At 41.5% G+C, this 21,400-nt stretch overlaps 1 protein-coding gene across 4 annotated transcripts in view; it reads left to right on the top strand.

Moving 5' to 3' along the window:
- The window catches only part of STAU2 (staufen double-stranded RNA binding protein 2), a 236,053-nt gene that overhangs the window by 33,281 nt on the left and 181,372 nt on the right, over positions 1–21,400 (top strand). For all 4 annotated transcript variants that reach the window (XM_028158725.2, XM_008150332.3, XM_028158728.2 and 1 more), the window contains one exon: positions 5,774–5,909. In XM_028158725.2, the coding sequence (XP_028014526.1) occupies positions 5,774–5,909 (136 nt within the window). The remainder of the gene's footprint in view (positions 1–5,773; positions 5,910–21,400) is intronic.

Raw genomic sequence — 21,400 nt, 5'->3', positions numbered from 1 at the left:
TCTTATTACTAGGCCTTTTGCTTCTGCCCAGCTGATTCCAGTATTTCTTAAGTAAGTTTAAAGAAGCCAAACTATTTTTATAATAAAAAACCCCCACCTATTTAGTTTGAAGTTGATAAGAGGCTACCTACTTACTTGATTTTTTTTTTAATATATTTTATTGATTTTTTACAGAGAAGAAGAGAGAGGGATAGAGAGTTAGAAACATCGATGAGAGAGAAACATCGATCAGCTGCCTCTTGCACACCCCCTATTGGGGGTGTGCCCGCAACCAAGGTACATGCCCCTGACCGGAATCGAACCTGGGACCCTTGAGTCCGCAGGCTGACGCTCAATCCACTGAGCCAAACCGGTTTCGGCTTACTTGATTTTTAAAATCTCTTTAGATTACTGGTTGATCATTAGGACCCCACCACTACTTCTGTTTATTAAGAACTTACTTGTATACGTAGATCTAAGAAGTATGTAAAATGTAAGATTTTACGGTCGTATCCATAAATCACATAACTCGATGGTAAAGGTTAAGTACCAAGTGAATGATAACAGCCATTGGTGTTGTAAGTAATGGCAACATGGCTGGAGGTAGTTGAGGTGAGATATCGACCTTGACTGGAGAGTGGGCAGGCATGGAGGAGAGGAAATAAGACTCTACTCTGAGGAAAGGCACTGGAATTGGTATCTGGACAATTGGTTTGGTTTTAAAAACGTTGTAGATGGTTTTTCGTTAGAACAGCTAAGTGACCATGAAGAGATAAGACTGAAGATGGAGCCTGGCTGGTGTGGCTCAGTAGGTTGGGTGCGGTCCCATGCATCAGAAGGTCCCAGTTCGATTCCTGGTCAGGGCACATGTCCAGATGGCAGGCTCAATTCCCAGAAGGGGGAAATGGGGGAGGCAGCCGATCGATGTTTCTCACTTTGATGTTTCTCTCTCTCTGTGAAATCAATTAAAAAAATATATATATAAAAGACTGAAGTTGTATTTAAGGAGTGGATTGTGATGGACTTGAGTGCCAGCTTTAGGAGATGAAGTTTTATCCACACAGCGGGTCCTTGATTACCTCGTTTCATTAGATGCTGCAGGAACTTCACTCTCGTGTATATCACTTAGCCTCTGGGGAATTGGCTTCCTCATACAGGTTTCCATTTAGCTTAAAGTCGAAGACCCTATGGACGCTGTTGAAGGAGGACTTGGGTAGCTTGGTGGATTAATATTTACGAGCTGGTGGATGATATGTTTAAAAAAGCATTTTAGGAAGTTCAATTTGACATGTAAATGGAAGGTAGAAAATACTAAAAACACGATCAGTTAGGAAACCCCTGCCATAGTTTATGGGTGAAGAAAGAAGAAAAGAAAGTCATGTGCATTTAGTGCTGTCTGCCCCTGTGCTGCAGGGATGTTGGGAGTGGTGGCCAGAATGGAGCAGGACGGGAGTTCCTGACCCAGTGGCTGCTGCCGGCCCGGTGGCTGCTGTTGGCCCAGTGGCTGCTGCCGGCCCGGTGGCTGCTGCCGTGCGAGTGTGGTGCTCTGCGGGGTGGGTGGTGTGAATGGAGCCAAGACCGTGTGTGCCGAGCTGTGGGTCAGGCCCACCTCGAGGGTTACTGCAGGAGGCACAGCAGCCAGGAAGCCAGAGGAAGGAAGCAGGACCGAGCCTGAGGGCCGTGGAGATGTTTCCACTGTTGGAAGTGGCAGTGAGCTGAGGAATGAGTAGATTTGGGGGGTACACTTTTAAAATGGAGTATAATCGGATGTACCGGCGGGTGCACGCATCCCGGTTGGGGAGCCCTGGTGGATCTTGGCTCTTTGATCGCTTTACCAGTTCCACAGGCTCTACCAGAGCCCCAACCCTTTCCAGTGGTTACACAACTCCAAAGGGAACATTGCTCTGCTTTCTGACGTCTTACATTCATTGTGCCTGCTCGTGGAGCCATACACGAGATGGCTTGTTTTCCTCAATGTTATGCTTGTGAGAATTACCTGCGTTGTGTTGAGCAGTGTAATGTTCCATTGCTCTGTAGTATCCCATTGCATGAATATCCCACAATTTGCTTAGTCATTGTACTGTTGATGGACAGCTGGGTTGTTTCCAGTTGGGGCTATTATTTAGAACAAACTGTTGTGATCATTCTTGTACATATACTAGTACATCTCTGTCGGGGATGTACCTAGGATTGCAATGGTTGAGTCATAGGTTTTGCACCTGTTCATGCTTAAATCACATCAGAAGATGAATTAAGGCCAGAAGTTGATGAATGCCACCAAAAAGACAGGTGTTCTTGCATCACAAGCTTCTATTTCTAGATTCTGTTGGAAAAAATGAGAAAGCTATTTAGGCATCAACTAGACACACTAAAGAAACCAACAGAGTTTTAGCCAAACTGAAGAGTGAATTGCAGCAACAATTAAAGCATGTTCTTTTTTAAAATATATTTTTATTGATTTCAGAGAGGAAGGGAGAGAGAGACAGAAACATCAATGATGAGAGAGAACCACTGATTGCCTGCCTCCTACATGCTCCCTGCTGGGGATCCAGCCTGCAACCCGGGCATGTGCTCTGTCAGGGAATTAAACCAGTGATCTCTTGTTCCATGGGGTTGAAATGCTCAACCACTGAGCCACACTGGCCAGGCACCACAGTGATTTTTTTCTTTTGTGATTTAAAACAACAAATATTCTTTCCCAATGGGTGATTTTTAAGTTACAGTATTCTTTTTAGATTTAATAGTTGGCGTTCTACCCAAGAGCTTTTCTTCCCTCTCATTTTTTCATTTGTTTGTTTATGTATATCACCACAGATACCTGCATTCCTATTTAACTCAGAGGCTTGTAATCTATCATTATTTATTTCAGTTCTCAACTTGTCCCAGATTTGGCCAGTGGTATGGTCCCTTCTAGTTAATCCCTGAGTCCTTCTGCTATTTCCTCCTCATTCTTGGATCATTTCTTCCTTTCTGGTACAAGAGCTGTTCTAGGCCGACTTGTATTTTCCTGGCCCTGGCCCTGACCCTGGTGCCAGCCAGTTCCCCAAGGAGCCCTGAAATCCATTCATTCTTTCAACAGATACTTATTGAGTAACTACTGTGTTCGAGGGACTATTCTAACTTCCTATAAAGCTGTGGCCTCAAGTGTCAGTAATATGTGGCAATTTTCTTTCACCTGCCACATACCAGAAATCCATGATTGTAGCTATAGAAGTTTGTATATCTAATTAATTAGCTTTTTTATATTTATCACTGATAAATGTAGAAATTTCCTTTAATGTAGCTAAAAACCGCTGAAAAAGGATCCTGTGTTTATAGTGTTGTTTATCGCCATATCATACATGAGGATCCCTGTGTAACGATTATCTTTACGTAGCCTGTCCCCAGCTGGCCCATGCTGAAAATAATGGTCCTGAGCATTACCTGGAGGTAGCTCTGAGTTTGAAGTTACTCTTTGAGTGTTTTGTGGGAAAACGTCACTGCCTTCGTCTAGTTCTTGGTGAAACAGTAGGACCCTTTTCAGCACGGATCGTGCTTTTCTGCTCCCCTTCTCTCCTTCACAAAGGCCCGGTGTGACCTTGAGGCTGTTGATGTCTGTGCGATGATTGCAAAGGAAAACTCGAAATGACATAAATTTTACAACTGATTTACATGTTAATTATTAAACTGAAGTCTTCCTGAAGACAATTGTAAGCTTTTAAAGGCATAGACTGCTCTTTGGTGTTGATACAAATCTTTGGAAAACTGTTAGGCAGTCCGTAATAAAGTTAAATATAAACCTACTCTGTGACTTAGCAGGTCCACTGCTAGGTATACACACCCAGAACAAATGAGTGTCAAGGTGGCTTTTCACTTAATAGCCCCAAACTGGAAACAACCCCAGATGTCCCAGCGACAGCAGATTACATAAGCTGGTATATTCCTTCACTGAAATACTCAGTGATGAAATATAGTTTGAAATACTGATATACTCAATAAAATCATTATGTCGAGTGAATGAAGCAAGACAGAATGATTCATATTCAGATTCGAAGGACAAAACTGACCAGTGATGACAGAGGTCAGAATGGGTAACTGGGGGAGGTCGGTCTTGACTGGAAAATGGCACGAGGAACTTTCCGGGTGCTGGAAATGTTCGTATCTTGATCTGAATGAGTGTCTACATTCATGGAGCTGTATGTTTAAGGTTTGTGCATTTTATTTCTCCCTTGGTAAAACACTGAACAAACGAAAGACGGACAGAAAAGAAAATTCCTTCATGTTGACTTTCTCTTCCTCTGCCCTGTGCATATGGGTTAAATTAGGGATTTGGACTAATTCAAATAACTTTGCTTTTTTTTCTTATTCTTTCCCACCGCTTCCTTTGTCCTTCACTCCCCATATTTCCCCCATTTCTTAACCTTGGTTTATTCTTGTTCCTTTAAACTCTCCCATGGTTTCACACGAATTCTTTAGAGATGAGACCCAGTGAGCAGGTTCTTGAGTCTTGGTGGGTGGCTCGTGGCCTGGCTGGCTGCCAGGGGTGCATTTGGGTCAGCCCCCCACCCCTTTGCTGGTGCTCTGTGCCGGCCCCGGGTTCACTGTGGCAGGAACTGGACCCAATTTTGTATGTGATGAATCGAGTCTTAAAGCACAGAATTTACATTGCAAATAAATTGTTCTTTCTAAGAAAGCTTTAGATTTATTTTCGTGATTTGTTACATGGAATGTGTGTAAATGTATTTTATTAAGTAACTTCTTTTGGTATTTAAAATAACTTGACATAATTTCACATTGTGTATTATTCATTATATAAATATTCGAACTTGTACTAAAATAGAGAGAGTAAGGTAGCGAATATCTCTGTACCCATCCCTAGCTTCAGCGGTTATCCACACATGATAGGCAACCTTGTTTCATTATTTTTTAAATCCTCACCCAAGGATATTTTTTCCATTGCATTTTAGAGAGAGTGGAAGGGAGGGAAGGAGGAAGAAGAGAGAGAGAGAGAGAGAGAGAGAAACAACAATGAGAGAGAGACACACACACATCAGTTGGTGGCCTCCCGTACACACCCTGACCAGAAGGGGCATCGGGGATCGAACCTGAAACCAAGGTATGTGCTATTGACAGGAAATCGAACCTAAGACCTTTCAGTGCACAAGCCGACACTCTAACCATTGAGAAACACCAGCCAGGGCCAATTTTGTTTCTTATCTCTCTCTCCTCTGAGTTATTTTGAAACTAATTTCAGATATATCACTTCATCCATGCATGCTTCAGTATGTATCTATGAAGATTATCTACAGAAAACATTACTTGTATTCCTTTGTCCTGTTGTTGGTTATAGAAAAAATTCAAAATTTATTTTCATTAGATAAATCCAAGAATTATTGATGACTGTGTTCCTTGCTAATTTTAGTTGCTCGATTGCCAAATGTAAGTAAAAATATTCACAGGTGATAATGTTTAATGATTAGACAATTGTAAGTTTTCTGGGATAAGTAATGATGAAATTCAAAACTTTCTTAATAATATCTGAATTGAGCAATCTGTGAAACTTGTGTTTGCCTTGTTTTGAAATAGTGTCACTATAAAGTTGAATTTTGGGTCATTCATTACTGTACAGAAAATGTTGCAAAACCCCAAATTCCAGATTTCATTTGGAATGATTTTCCTGTTTATTTAGTTTGTTTATGCACTCCCTTAGGAAATCAGACCTACTTCCGTGGTGTTTACGTGTAATATAGATAGAGCTTGCACGATTCATTAGGGAAATACTTCACTTGTGTGCCTTTGCTGTGTGTCTTCACAGGTAGTATCACTCCCACCGTGGAACTGAATGGGCTTGCCATGAAGAGGGGAGAGCCTGCCATCTACAGGCCACTAGACCCAAAGCCTTTCCCAAATTACAGAGCTAATTACAACTTCCGGGGCATGTACAATCAGAGGTGCGTCTGTCCTTTTGCTTTTGTTCTTATTTATTAGTTCATGCATGTGGTAAACGTTTCTGAAATGCAAGGAGTGTTTTCATTGTAAACAATATTGACTTCAGGCATATTTCATGGGACTTAGCTAAATCAGACTCTCAGGAATACTTCACTTAAAAAACAACTGGTTCTCAGGAACTAGTTTTTATTGAGTCACGAGACCCCTATGTTTGTTTTGGGCGGGACCATGTTTTAAAGCCATTCCGCAGTCTAGTGCTGACGGCCCAGTCGACTTGCTCATTTCCTCACCAAGCAGGTGGTTAGCTTAATTAGTGTTTTCCTTAATTTGTCCGAATATATTGCAAGCATGAGTGTTTATAATTTTTTTAAAGACAGTTTTTCATTGTGTAACAAAAACTATGAAATTATAGGACACCTCAATGAAATTTAGTACTGTGAAAAGGAGTAAGAGCCTACTTAAATTCTCTCCTATAGGAGTTTTAATAATTTATAAAAAGTTTGTTGGGAGGATTTGCTAAGTCTTTCTGTACATTACATAATTTTGTTGTTTTTTGTTTTGTTTTTAGCTTACTGAACATTTATTTTTTTTAAGGTATTATATTTGTACATATCTTACCATTGCCTTACATAATTTTGTGATAGTTATAAGTGTAACAGAATTTTATTTTATAAGCATGGCAGAATTTTTAAAAAGGTTTATAATCTTTGATCATTTGTAAAAGTAATTTAACTCATTATAGAGGATGTGAAAAATGCAGAAAGTTAAAAAGAAATTATAAATCATTTGCAATCCCAGATTTAACCACCTTTAATATTTTGTTGTACTTTATATATATTTTATAGTTTACATATAAACATATTTAACCAAATTAAAGTTACCCATAATATGCAATTTCTGTAGTACTTCATGGGGGTATATGTGAATGATAAAATGTACAAATCTTAAATGTACATCTTTTTTTTTTTTTTTTTTAGTTTTCTTTTTTTTTTTTTTTTATTTTAATGAATCTTTATTGTTCAGATTACAATTGTTTCTCCTTTTTCCCCACATATCTCCCCACCACCCAGTTCCCACCCCCCTCTGCCCTTATCTCCCCCCCTCCCCCCCACTGTCCTTATCCATAGGTGTATGATTTTTGTCCAGTCTCTTCCCATACTCCCCACACAGACACCCCTTTCCCCCTGAGAATTATCAATCCACTCCCATTCTAGGACTCTGATTCTATTAAGTTCACCAGTTTATTCTGTTCCTCAGATTTTTAATTCACTTGACTTTAAATGTACATCTTGATGATGTGATTATTTTATTTATGTATATATGTAATTATAGTTTATTTGATGACTATTTACCTGTGTGAATCCTCATTTATCACCATCCCCCCCGGGAGTTCCCTCCTCCCTCCTCCCTGAAGTAACCACTCTTCTGTCCCATAGACTAGTTTTGCCCGTTGCTGAACTTCATATAACTAGACTCATACAGCATCTACTCTTCTGCATCAGACTTTTTTCACTTTATATAATGGTTTTCTTTGTTTACTTTCCTTTTTAGAGATTTATCCATGTTGCTCATATCTGGGTTTTGCTCTTTTTTATTGATGAATAATGTTCCTTTGTATGACTATATTATAATTTGTTCATCTCATGTATGTAACATTGCCTTTTTTTCACTTAATATAGTGATCATTTTTCATATCTTTAAGTAATCTTTGAAAAATCTTTTTAATGGGCATTAATGCTTTATATGGCCAAGGTATACGTTATAAGTATATAAATAGGTATAAACAAGGAATACTTTATAAGTATACAAAATATACTTCTTTTTGATCATTTAGGTTTCCCTTTTTGTGATAATTATAAATAATGCTGCAGTAAACTGTCTTTATATACCAATTTTTGTTTATATCACTGATTATTTCTTTATATCACTGATAGATTACTGCAAGGGGGTATTGAGAATAACGTTTTGCCCAATTACATTAAAGTTTTTACTAATTTCTTACAGTATATTCCATTGCATTCTGATAACACAAATTGGGTTTGAATGCATTGTCTTGTTTGATAGTTAAAAAGTGGAATGTTTTTAGATTTTGGTTTTATTGATTACTTGTGAGACTGAACAGTTTTTCAATTATTTATTAGTTGCTTATTCTTTTTGACTTGTCTTTTTTACTTTGCTAACTTGTATTGTAGTGCTTCACCAATCTTCAAATGTTTATGTGTTGGAGGTATGACATTAATTCCTTATTTAATTTTCTTAAAAAAAATGGACTAGATTTGTGTTTGTTTTGTGTAATATACTACAGTTTTAAATGTTATATGGTCTAATCTGTTAATTATTTTTTTGTTATATCTTTTACTACTTTTATGTCTAAGGAATTCTCACATGTGATCAGATATTTGCTGATGCTTTGACATTTTTTTATTGAGGTATAATTGTTGTGTAACATTGTGTAAGCTTAGGGTGTTGGACATTGATTTGACACATGTATATTGCGCTATAATTGCCATTGTGTGTTAGCTAATACCTCTAGCATGTCACGTAATTATTGTTTCATCTCTGGATGGGCTGCTGATGCATTTCAAGTAATTTCATATATTTACCGATATCACAGACTCAGATGTGCGGAGAAGATATTTATTTGGTCTATACATAATCTGATATTTTTTTGGTGTCTTGCTTGGTAATGGAAAAATGACTATTTAATCCTACTTAAATTGTAAGTAACTCATTTAAATATTGCTCAGGTTCTCTGAGAAAACCTTTTAGACAATCTCGTAGACTTCTGCCCCCCCCTTTCCTCCCGGGGTGTCTGGGGCATTGACTGTACTGTCCTGGTGGGAAGGGAGGGCCCTCGTGTCTGTTTGGGGGCCTGCATTGTGCCCTGGCTCCTCCGGTGTTTGTGGTGATGCCCCTTGTCCATGGGTAGCTGGCACCTATCTTGCCTGCCCTGCCGAAACCTGCCCGTGGTGAGCGGGGGCCATTCCCTCCCCCTAAGCACTCCTCCAGGGCATCTCCCTTCTTTCCTGGCCGCCGTGGCCCACATCTTAGCTCTTCTCAGCTGCCTGGGATGCTGTTCCAGCCATGGAGCCTCCTGTGGCAGGCTTGTCAGCTCTCCACTTGGCGTGGACACCGCGTAGGAGGCAAGAGGGACATCACATTTGTCGTATAGTTGCCTCACTTTCTCTTTTTCTGTATAACATACCCATTACCTTCCTTGTCAGCCTGAGTTTACCTAATATAAATAAGACTATTTGCCTACTTGAGCACCGTAGATCTGTTTGCCCACCTGAGTTAGGAACCTCGTCGATTTTATGTGTGCAAGATAGTTAACTTTTTTTTTTTTAAATATATTTTATTGATTTTTTACAGAGAGGAAGAGAGGGATAGAGAGTTAGAAACATCGATGAGAGAGAAACATCGATCAGCTGCCTCTTGCACACCCCCTACTGGGGATGTGCCCGCAACCAAGGTACATGCCCTTGACCGGAATCGAACCTGGGACCCTTGAGTCCACAGGGCGACACTCTATCCACTGAGCCAAACCGGTTTCGGCAGATAGTTAACTTTTAATGTGCTATAACAAATAGACTCAAGAGGACATTATACTTAGTGGACTCACGAGGACATTATACTTAAATGTTTATTGATTTTGATGTCTATAATCCTGTATTGGACTTTGGCTAGAATTTTGATTAGTGAATTTATTGCCTATTTTTTATTTTCGTGTTGTACTATAATTGACGTATGACATTATAATTTATTACTTTCCAATGAAAGAAATCTGGTGGTGAAGCAGTGAGACCTCTGACATTAATCTCTGTCCTTAGGAGCTCATGTTCTAGTTGGGGGGAGGCAGTCGTCAGTAAAAGGCGGTTACTCACTGAGAAGGTGACAGTATTGATAAAGAGCTGAAGGAAGAGAGGGAATGAGCAGTGGGAATGGCACTGGGGGGAGGAAGGGCGTTCCAGGCAGCAGAAACGCCAAGCGCAAAAGCCCTGCCGTCAAGTGCAAAGGCCCTGTGGTAGCTGAGGGCGGGTGCCTCCATCAGGGGCCAGAGGGGCGGGAAATGAGGATGTGACGGGTCCGGGATTTCCTTTGATTTTAATTTTTCTGCTTTAGATCTTCTGCTAAGAACGCTGTCATTTTCCCTTTGTCGGCAGTCCCTAGTTTCAGGATCTGATTCCGTGGTTGTCATGAAGGTGCAAGGATTTTATTTGACTTCTCCAAAGGGTTGTGCCTTCGGCCATTTCCATGTAGTGGATAAAGTGGACTTTCCCTCCAGGTTTTTGGAGAGTCTGAGTCACTAAAAGGGTAAAAAGAAAGTAGGGAAGACGCCAGGCCATGTTTTACAAAAGCTCTCCGCTCCCGAAGGCCAGACCTCGCCGCTACTCCGTTAGAACTGTGATACCGCAAAGGAGCTTAATTTGCAGAGGACGCCACCCAAATGTGTTACACGGCATTTGGAGCCAAAGATTCTAGGAGATTCCAGGTGAGTCAGCAGCTTCCTAATAAGGCAGGGAATGAAAGGTGAAGGAGTTTAAGAAACAGGTAGCATTTACAGGGATTTCCGAAAAGGTCTTTTCGTTTTCTACTTAAACTAATATTAAGCAATAGTTAGATATTGCCCAGGCTGGTTTTTTTTTGTTTTTTTTAGTCTGTTTTTTCCTGAGGAGGTTCCTGCACTCATTCAGAGGCCTAAGGAGGACCTCATAAACAGGACTCCCCCCCCCCCCCCCCCGCCCCCATTTCTGACGGCTGGAGCAAAAAGAGATGATGATTCTCACCTGGACTCTGAAGTCCCGGTCTCCCTTGGCTACCCCCAAGATGTTTGAAAATGAATACATCCAGTTACATCTTTTTTTTTTTTTCTTTCTTTCTCATGTGGAGCCCTGTTGACTAACATAAAGTTGAAAGCATCCACAGATTTATACGACAAAGTACAAGATGTACAGATTGGAGAGCGTTTTATGCTTTTGTTCTCCCAGCTTTGTTACAGAAAAGTATACACATTATCTCAAGGAACAGAATGGTTAAAATCAGGCCTCCTGCCATTTGTCCACTTTGTGTATTCATTATTGCTTGGCTGGAGCCAGAGCGCCTCTCGTGTGCCGACGCAGGCTGCCGTCTCAGGCTCGCCCACGTGGAAAGGGGGGATTTTGCCCCGTGTGACTGGGGGTCTCGCGGGGAGGTCTGTGGGCGTGGTTGGATGCAGGGCTTTAGTGGTGCTCAGCTCATTTTCCCTCTGCTTCACTTTATTTTCAAAGAAACTTGTTTCCATTAGCTACACCTTGTGTGATACCAGCCCTCAACTTGCCATCTGGAGAAGGAGAAAAAGGTTTTGGATTGTTCTTAGAAAACACACACACACACACACACACACACACACACACACACACACACCCTTTGTGTAGACTGTCCATCCCAGAATTTGTCATTCAGACTGGATTTGGGGTTGGGGCAGGGGGGACTTTAATTGGCCAAGTTTGGGTTTGTGCTCAGCCCGGATAAATAGGATTTAGTCCCATCCGAATAACACAATTGTTTTGTGGAATGGTTCCCCAAAGGCCAGATTCTGAGAGAAGATCATTTCCATTACAGTCAGGACATCCGGTTCAAATCCCGGTCCTGCTTTTAGCTGGGCGATTTGGGGACGGCGCTGGCCCCGCTGACTTGCCTCATTTCCCACAGGGAGATAAACCACCTGAAAGGGCTTTGGCGAGGCCTCGTTCCCTCAGCAGGCATTGTTCAAGGCCTGCGACTCTTGGCCTCATGTTGTGTTGCAGTAGATACTTTGATGAATGACAGGCTAGGGCCGTGGTCGGCAAACCGCGGCTCTTGAGCCACATGCGGCTCTTTGGCCCCTTGAGTGTGGCTCTTCCACAAAATACCACGTGCGGGCACACACGTACGGTGCGATTGAAACTTCGTGGCCCGTGCGCAGAGGTCGGTTTTCGGCCTGGGCGAGTCTAACGCCGAGCCACACTCAAGGGGCCAAAGAGCCGCATGTGGCTCAAGAGCCGCGGTTTGCCGACCACTGGGGTAGGGGATTCTGAGTGTAGAGGAGGAAGACAATGAAAAGAAACAACAACAAGGATAGATGTGTCCATATGGCGATGGGAACATTGAGAACAGCCTCCCTCAGACGGGAATCAAGCCTCCGAGGAATAGACACTTACAGTGAATGTTTCGAGGTTAACCAGGTGACAGCCAGGGGAAGGAGGTTAGGGACAGCAACCTAGATTTTGAGAACAACAGCAAGGAATCCTGAGAAGTTTAGTTCAATCCTGGACTTGCAAGCAAATGGGTGTGTCTGGGATGACAGTGCTGAAGGGTTCAGGTAGGACGCTGACCTGGATGCCCGCAGGTGGCACGCCAAGAGGGTTAGGATTTATCCTGAAGGTGATTGAGAGCCACTGAAGGATTGTAAGATGAGGGATAAAATAGCTGGATATTTATTTATTTATTATTATTATTTAAAAATATTTTTATTGATTTTAGAGAAGAAGGGAGAGGGAGAGAGAGAGAAACATCAATGAGAGAGAATTATTGATTAGCTGCCTGCTGCAAGCCCCCTACTGGGGATTGAGCCCGGAACCCAGGCATGTGCCCTTGACTGGAATCGAACCTGGGACACTTCAGTCCACAGGCTGACGCTCTATCCACTGAGCCAAACCAGCTAGGGCTAGCTGGATATTTTTTAAAGGAATATTGCTTTGATAGTGTATGGAAAATAGCTTGGATAGGCTTAAAATTCAAGGGAGACAGATGAATTACAAGGATGTTGTAATTCAGGCTTAATGTGATGAGAGCCAGGGACAGGGAAGATGGAGAGGAGATTGTGTCTAGGTATTTAGAAGATAGACTTCGTAGCACTTGGAGGGCGATTGGATGGGGGGCATTAAGGGTAACCTTCACATCTCTGGGCAATGGGAGGAGTTGGAGCGGGTCTTTGGGAAAATGAGGAATTTGGTTTTGGCTGTGTTGAGCTTATATTACCTATGAGATACTTAGGAGGAGTCCGGTTATCACTCTTCAAAGCCTCAGTGAAGGGGATGTGAAGATACCCTTTGGCTTTGAGTGTTGGTTGGAGGCACACGTGGGAAGAGGAAGCTCAGGGGCCAAGCGTGTCCGGAATAGCATGTGGAACGAATCCTGCAGAAAAGGGCATTGTTTCGGATGCAACCTAAGTTTGAATGACCCATGTGTTCTTTGTTCATCTAGGAGTTGTATTTCCTTCCCAAAAGGGTTTGGTTCTGTTGGTTTGTCATCTTCATTTTGGAACAGTTGCATGGCTTGCATCCACGCCAAGCACCCCTGGCCTCACGTGTGGTTGGTATATTTCATGTCAAGATAATATTTGGTTGCCTTTGTTGAGTAGTGTATCCGATTCCTGGGCCAATCACTTGTGCGTAGGTTAGTAAAGCTGCTTTCTCTTAGCATGTGTGGTATGAGTCATAGCAAGTGAAACAAGGAAAGGAGTTTGGAGTATTTTGTCCCAAAGTTACTTGTTCCTATGGCAGAGCCAGATACCTACTTGAGGCTACCTGTTTCTCCCCCGCCCCCCCATTGCCCTGGGAAATTAACCTATCAGACTTGCAAAGAACTTTACAGAGGGTGAGACAAGTTTTTTGAACTGTCTGACCTGATTTTATGTCATTATGTTAAATATCAGTAAACGTAGAAATAACTTAAGATTTTAGTTTATGAAAGTAGCTTATTACATTTCAAGGTTTATGGTACATAGGTCAATGACTAGCTGCTAATTATTGTTAGATGTGCTGTTTATTTTAAGCTTGTTCAAACTGTCAACTAAGTGATCTTCACTAGTGTAATGCCCCTTTAGAAAGCATATTGGAAAGAAAGTAAAACAGCTGAGAAACTGAATGTATTTGTAGCAGTAGTGGTATAAACAGGTATAACCTGCAGTTTTGCTTTCTGCCACCAGATGGTGCTTGAATACTGATACAACAACATACAGTCTGGGTGCATTCACTTTGGTTCATATTCTAAGGCTGGTGGTTAAATGATAAATAATAGTTTAAACCGCATGAAATTGCCGATATTTGACTGTTTTTTAACCTATAAATATGTCAGCTTCATATGGTTCAATATAATAAGCAAAAATCAGCCAGATACACAGCTGACAATATGGATGAGTAGGCTTTCTGCTTTCAGAATTGTGTAACGGAAATTTTATACAGGTTGGTAGTGTTAGCTCTGAGAAATTTGAAAAATTCTGAATCTTTTTTTCCCCCTCCTTTGATTTGGAGAGTCTCCTTTGGTTTGAGTAGAAAAACAGTATTAGGAACCAGGTGTTTTTCCTTAATATTTGGTCATTTTTAATGTATTTTCTTGAATTATTGATTTTTAGTGAAGGGTTTCTGAAATTTTAAAAAAAATATATTTTATTGATTTTTTACAGAGAGGAAGGGAGAGGGATAGAAAGCTAGAAACATCGATGAGAGAGAAACATCGATCAGCTGCCTCCTGCACACCCCCTACTGGGGATGTGCCCGCAACCAAGGTACATGCCCTTGACCGGAATGGAACCCGGGACCTGTCAGTCCACAGGCCGACGCTCTATCCACTGACCCAAACCGGTTTTGGCTCTGAAATTTTTAATGTCAGTTTGATTTAGAAAGAAATTTGAGTATGCTCTTTAATGCAAGTGCTGTGACTTTATAATGAGTATTTATGTTGCATGTTTATGGAAGTTTTTATAATAACACTAGAGGTCCGGTGCACAAAATTTATGCACGGAGGGGGTGGTGTCCCTCAGCCCAGCCTGCATCCTCTCCAATCTGGGACCCCTCGAGGGATGTCCGACTGCCCGTTTAGGCCCGATCCCAGTGGCAGTCGGACATCCCTCTCACAATCCAGGACTGCTGGCTCCCAACTGCTCGCCTGCCTGCCTTCCTGATTGCACCTAACCGCTTCTGCCTGCCAGCTTGATCACCCCCTAACCACTCCCCTGCCAGCCTGATTGATGCCTAACTGCTCCCCTGCCAGCCTGTTTGCCCCCATCTTTCCTCCTCTGCTGGCCTGGTCACCCCTAACTGCCCTCCCCTGCTGGCTTGATCACCCCCAACTGCCCTCCCTTGCAGGTCTGGTGCCTCCCAACTGCCCTCCCCTGCTGGCTATCTGTGCCAGCCATCTTGTGTCCACGTGGGGGCAGGATCTTTGACCACATGGGGGCAGCCATATTGTGTGTTGGAGTGATGGTCAATCTGCATATTACTCTTTTATTAGATAGGATAGAGGCCTGGTGCATGGGTGGGGGCCAGCTGGTTTGCCCTGAAGGGTGTCCTGGATCAGGATGGGGGTTCCCTTGGGGCATGGGGCAGCCTGAGCAAGGGGCCTGTGGTGGTTTGCAGGCCAGCCACGCCCCCTGGTGACCCAAGCGGAGGCCCTGGTATCTGGAATTTATTTACCTTCTACAATTGAAACTTTGTATCCTGGAGTGGAGCCAAGCCTCCTGCTTGCTCTGTGGCTGGCAGCCATTTCTGTTGGGGTTAATTTACCTTCTATAATTGAAACTTTGTAGCCTGGAGTGGAGGCCTAGGCTGGCCAGGGCTGCAGAAGCTTTGCTTCCTCTGTTGCCGGGGTCAACCCTGGCCTGCTCTTTCCAGCTCCGTGGCTGCCGCCATTTCTGTTTCAATTTGTTTACCTTCTATAATTGAAACTTTGTAGCTTGAGTGGAGGCTTAGGCCAGGCAAGGGCAGGTGGAAAGCTTGGCTTCCTCTGTTGCCTGGGAAACGTTGCTCTCTGTGGCTGTAGCCATCTTGGTTGGGTTTAATTTCATACTCGCTCTGATTGGCTGGTGGGCGTGGCTGGTGGGTGTGGCATGTGGGTGTAGCGAAGGTACGGTCAACTTGCATATTACTCTATTATTAGGTAGGATTTCTTGGAAATAGAATATTGTGTCTAATAAATTCTGGGCAAGCCGTTGTGTTATCACCAAAATAGGCCATGTTCCAAAGTTTGTTTTTATGTTGGTTACTGGAAACTACTAAGTATTTTCCCAGAGAAAGATCTTGGTAAGTGGTGGCAAAATCTGTATCTTTACTTCCCCACCCCCTCCAGTTGATCTGTCTTGTATCGAGAGTGGTTTCCTAAAATGCCTTAGCATTTGTGTGTGTCTCTCCTTGCATCTCCTGTAGTTGTTGCTTCCTAGGAGTAGTTGCTGTGTTATCTGGCACGTAGGTGTGCCTAACCGTTACGTGTTATTTGAGAATTGCTGACTTTAGCATTAAAAAATGCCCTGTGACATGAACACATTTTAGGTGGAATTCTCTGTGATACCAGGATGAGAATCGTCGTTTTCTTTTTGTTTTCATTAGCCTAGTATACCTTTGTTTATCTTTTATTTTCAGCCATTCTCTGTTTTTGGTCTGTTCCTTATATACAGCATATAGTTGGGTCTTGCTTTATGAGACAAATTAAAAATGTTTTTCTCTTAAGCCCAACACATATTGGACTTGAGAAACAAAGTGAGACCTGTTTTTGATTGCCTGATTTGGGATTGGTTGCCAGTATGCACTGTTGGGTGTTGGCCGTCTGCTGCTTCAAAGTTATGGTGAGGATGTATTTGAAATGCATGATAATATAAAAACATTTTATAAACAAATATACTGTTGTCAGCAGACAGGCATTGAATTAATGTTTTTATTTTTTCTACCCTTTCTGAGGCTACGAAATTAAAGAAGTGCAAGAATAACTGATGTAATTAATAGTCATTCGCTAAGTCTTAGGAATGCCTTTTTGGACAACTTCCTAGGAAGAGAAACTGAGTAATTGTAGTGAATGTGTAACACATCGCCTTGCAAGTCAGGTGGTTTCTAGTTCTTTGCTTTCAACAAATTGCAGGAGGACCTGATCAAGCTGTCAGTGGCCTCAGCTTGAAAATAACTTCTGACGGTAGATGACAATGGAAGTGGTGACACAGAAGAAACCTTTTACTTTTAACAAAACTCAGCGGTGATTTACATCTTAACGTGAATTATGGTTTTCAGTGATTATTCCTACCTAGAAAACTCCAAAATAAGAATTACATTGAGAACCTATCTCATTTTAGCAGTAAGAAATATTCTTTGTAGGTACAACAATATACACCTTTTAAAAAGCCCTAACCATCTCACTAGGTAGCATGCCCACTAAGATTTACTTTCTGTTTTAAAATTATCAAAATTTGTGATTGATGTTGTTCTATTAATTATTTGCTGATAATAATTATAATAATGGATTATTCTACAACATTTAAAAATATATTTTTATTGATTTCAGAGAGGAAGGGAGAGGTGGAGAGGGATAGAAACATCAATGATGAGAGAGAATTATTGATTGGCTGCCTCCTGACCGGGAATCGAACCTTGAACTCCTGGTTCATAGGTCGATGCTCAGCCACTGAGCCACGCTGGCCAGGCTATTCCACAACATTTTAAAAAACATACATGCTTATGGTCACAAGAGATATAAAACTTCTGAAATTTGAGTTAATATCCATATTCTTGGTACATAGGGTTATGGAAGAGTGAGCAATGAAAGACTTCTAGTTATGAAGTGTGACATTAGGGTACAGTTCTATGGAGAGTGGAATAAAATGCAAGTTCAAGAGAAAAAACAGTGATGTAAAATTTCTGATGTATTTAACAGAGTTTAGGTATTGAAGTAGATGAGGATAGATGTCAACTTGTTATGATATTTAGATGGCTTTGGATACATTGAAAGGAATGACACACTTTTATTTCCAAATGTCAATACTCACAGCAAACCAAAAACAACATTCTTCGGAAGTATTTGAGCTTCTAATGAAAACTTTTTATTTTATTTTACCTTTTCTAATGGAAAATTTTAGCTGTAATAATTATGCAAGAGTATACATAGTTTTGAAAATTATTTTGCGGGGTCTGAGCATTAAGTTTGAGGAGTGTTGCCATGGACACGTGGAGAGAAGCTGAATGGAGATGGCAGCTGTGGAATGCGCAGGGTGGTGTGTATTTTTAAAAAAATATATATTTTATTAACTTTTTACAGAGAGGAAGGGAGAGGGATAGAGAGTCAGAAACCTCGATGAGAGAGAAACATCCATCAGCTGCCTCCTGCACACCTCCTACTGGGGATGTGCCCGCAACCAAGGTACATGCCCTTGACTGGAATGGAACCTGGGACCCTTCAGTCCGCAGGCCGATGCTCTATCCACTGAGCCAAACCGGTCAGGGCGGTGGTGTGTATTTTCTTGATTTTCACACCCATAGGGAGATGCGGGTAGTTTGAGCAAAGTGGCTTGCTAGTTTAAAAAAATTTGAACATGAGTATGGCAGCCTTAATTAATCTTTTGAATTCAGGCACACCCAAAAAGTGAAATCTTATTTTCCTTTTATGTTACCTAATATAATTCTCCCATTTATAAAATAATAAACTTATTCATCATCAGTATTTCTGGTGTAGCGTAGGTAAAATATTTATCTTGAGCCATTAGAGGGCAGCATGAATTTACTTTTGGAATTAGCTTTCCAAAAGTAAATTCAGTATTTCTGGTGTAGCACAGGTAAAATATTTGAATGCTTTTAAGTCACAGGCTTAATTTATCATAAGCATCATTTCAAGGAACTGTGAAATTTTTTAGTTAAAAGTCAAGCTTTCATTTGGCATTTTTGTAATGTAATAAAAAACATGATAGCATATAAGTAAGCCCCCCTTCCCCCCTCCTCACCTTCCTGTCCCTAAGCATAGTGGAGCTTTTATACATTTTGGAAAGTGGCACAGTTTGATTCTTACTACTTAAACTTAATATTTACCTTGATTTTCAGCTGAAGAATGAGGAACTCAGGAGTCTCAGGTGCTCTGTGAAAAAGGGGTTTTGAAGACAAATTTGGGAAATGCTGCATACTGTATCCGTCTTAAAGATTCCTTAACGATTAAAATATATATATATATATATATATATATATATATATATATAAATATATATATAAATATAAATATAAATATAATTTATTTCAGAGAGGAAGGGAGAGGAAGAGAGAGATAGAAACATCAATGATGAGAGGGAATCACTGATTGGCTGCCTCCTGCACATTGGACCAAGCCTGCAACCCAGGCACATGCCCTTGACCAGAATCGAACCTAGGACCTTTGGGTCTGCAGGCCGACGCTCTCTCCACTGAGCCAAACCAGCTAGGGCTCCTTACCGATTCTTAAAGATGTCATGCAGAAAGCTGTTTGTCTAAGTGGTTCCAGCTCTGGCCGAGCATCAGACTCTCCTGAAGCACTAGGACTGATGCCAGGCTCTCTCCAGACTCATTCCGTCGGAACTGCTGGCTGGAGAACTGCACACCAGCGTTTTACCAGGTTCCCCAGGGGAATCGAATGTCCTGTGTTGGGCACACATTACCCTCTGTTAACATCAAGGATTATTTTATGATATGCTGGTTTAAGTGGTCACAGATAGATCTTTTAAAAGCGTTAAGTAGAAGGTAAGAATTGCAGTTAACCCCAGTCCTCGGAAGCAAGTGTCTGGGCAGCCACGTTTTTCAAATTGCTAAGGACTTATCCTTTGTTGCAAACTACAACTTTTCTTATTCCAGTGATTGTGGATAGAAATTTTTCTAAAAGTCAGGGCACACATTTTTCATATTAAAAGCGCCACAATCATGAATCTAAAGACTCTATCATGTTGACTCAGGGTCAACCTTATTAATGACAGCCATCATTCTAAGCCTTATGAGATTCGAACAGGGTTTGTCCAGCTTCCCCTGGGCGTCGGCTTGAGTCCCCAGGTTTGCCGGCTGTTGTTTCCCCACCATCCTTGGCTGTGAGGGGTCAGCTTATCTCGTTGCATGTCAGTGTACCTCTGTATGAGCAGCGCTTGCCCTACCTCCTTAACTTAAGGCTGTTAAACTGCTCTCGTGTTGAAAGTAGATACCGTAGTTAGAATTGGGAGCAAAGCAAGAGTAGCAAGACTTTGCATTAGGCCCTCGGTGCTCCTGGGTGAAGTATGTGAGCTTTCTTCAGTCCGTGGATTTTTTTTCATCTCAGGAGCAGTGGGAGGTGAATGTTTTGGAGGAGCAGGACAGGTGACCACCTTTGCCTAGACAGGCAGTAGGAGAGGGTAAGCGTGGCTATGGGTAGTCAAGTAGGAGGTGATTACAATAAAGACAAAACCAAAAAACCCAACCACTTAATGATCCAGGCTCTCTGCTAGGTGTTGAAGAAAAACGGAAGATAGAGCATTATTCTATCTCCCGCTGAAAGAGTTGAGTCTAGAAGGTTAGAGAGATGATTTCAGTCCATAGCGAAGTGCTCTGAGAGGGGAGGGGAGAGTGTGGAAGCACAGGCGAGTGCGTTTGGTCCATGGGTCAAGTTTGCAAGCCTGAGTTTTAAAAAAAAAAGTATTTTTATTGATTTCAGAGAGGAAGGGAGAGGGGGAAGAGAGAGAGAAACATCAATGATTGACTGGCTGCCTCTTGCACACCCCCTACTGGGGATCGAGCTGCAACCTGATCAGGAATGGAACCAGCGACCTTCTGGTTCATAGGTCGATCCTCAAGCTCAGAGCCACATCGGCTGGGGCAAACCCGAATTTAATGTTTGAGCAGCTTTCACAAAGTTACTACTTAGAAATAGCCTCGCAGTTTTAAAATTCAGAACCTGAAGGTGTATTTATCTAATCCTTACTGATGAGAAAGTTTTCCAAAGAGTGTTCCAAGGAATTTTCACTTTTGGGGGATGTTTAATAAGTACTGTAGAAAAAAAGTAATGGAGTAAGTTTGGAGAGTACTAGGTGGAAACCAAAGGATTTCTTTACTGCAGGACTTCTCAGAACTCATGATACGCTGATGTACATTATCAATCTAGAAATGTATAGAACAAATAGCATTTCCCGTACTTGTTTGGCCATGGATCCTGGTTTGTTAATGAATCACGTGTGGATACAAATTTTGGGAAATGCTGGCTTATGTGATTTGCTCAGTAACTAAAGGTAAGCTGCAGCTACAGTACAGTTCCCATGACAGTGAGCTGTGATTTTTTAAGACATTTCAGTATTACCATAGAGAACAGCTTTCACTATGAAAATGCCACAATTCTTATGGCCACATTTCAGCACTATTTTATATGTGGTGTAAGTATTCTAAATTTGGTGTAAGTATTGCTAATAAACCCATTTTAGTTCAGTGGGCAAATATTATGTAGAACAAGTTTAATTCCTTGTGAAATTTATGAATCTAGGAACATGTAACGAAATAGTATTTTCCTGTTTTATTACCCCTTTTTGTGTGGCTTTGAAATATTAAGAATACTTCATTTTAGCTTTCTTAGTTTTGGTTCAGCTGTAATCTTGGTAGATAATGCTGCTTTAGAACTTAATCTATTGGAAAAATAATGTTATAGTAAAGGTGCAACACTTCATATCCATCTAAATAATAGACAAATATGCAAATTGACCATACCTCCGACACACCCACAAGCCATGCCACAAGCCACGCCCACC

Source organism: Eptesicus fuscus, chromosome 19 (genome assembly GCF_027574615.1).
Source record: "Eptesicus fuscus isolate TK198812 chromosome 19, DD_ASM_mEF_20220401, whole genome shotgun sequence".
NCBI lineage: Eukaryota > Metazoa > Chordata > Mammalia > Chiroptera > Vespertilionidae > Eptesicus > Eptesicus fuscus.
The sequence above is the reverse complement of the archived record's forward strand: the minus strand, read 5'-3'. Positions and strand labels throughout refer to the sequence as shown.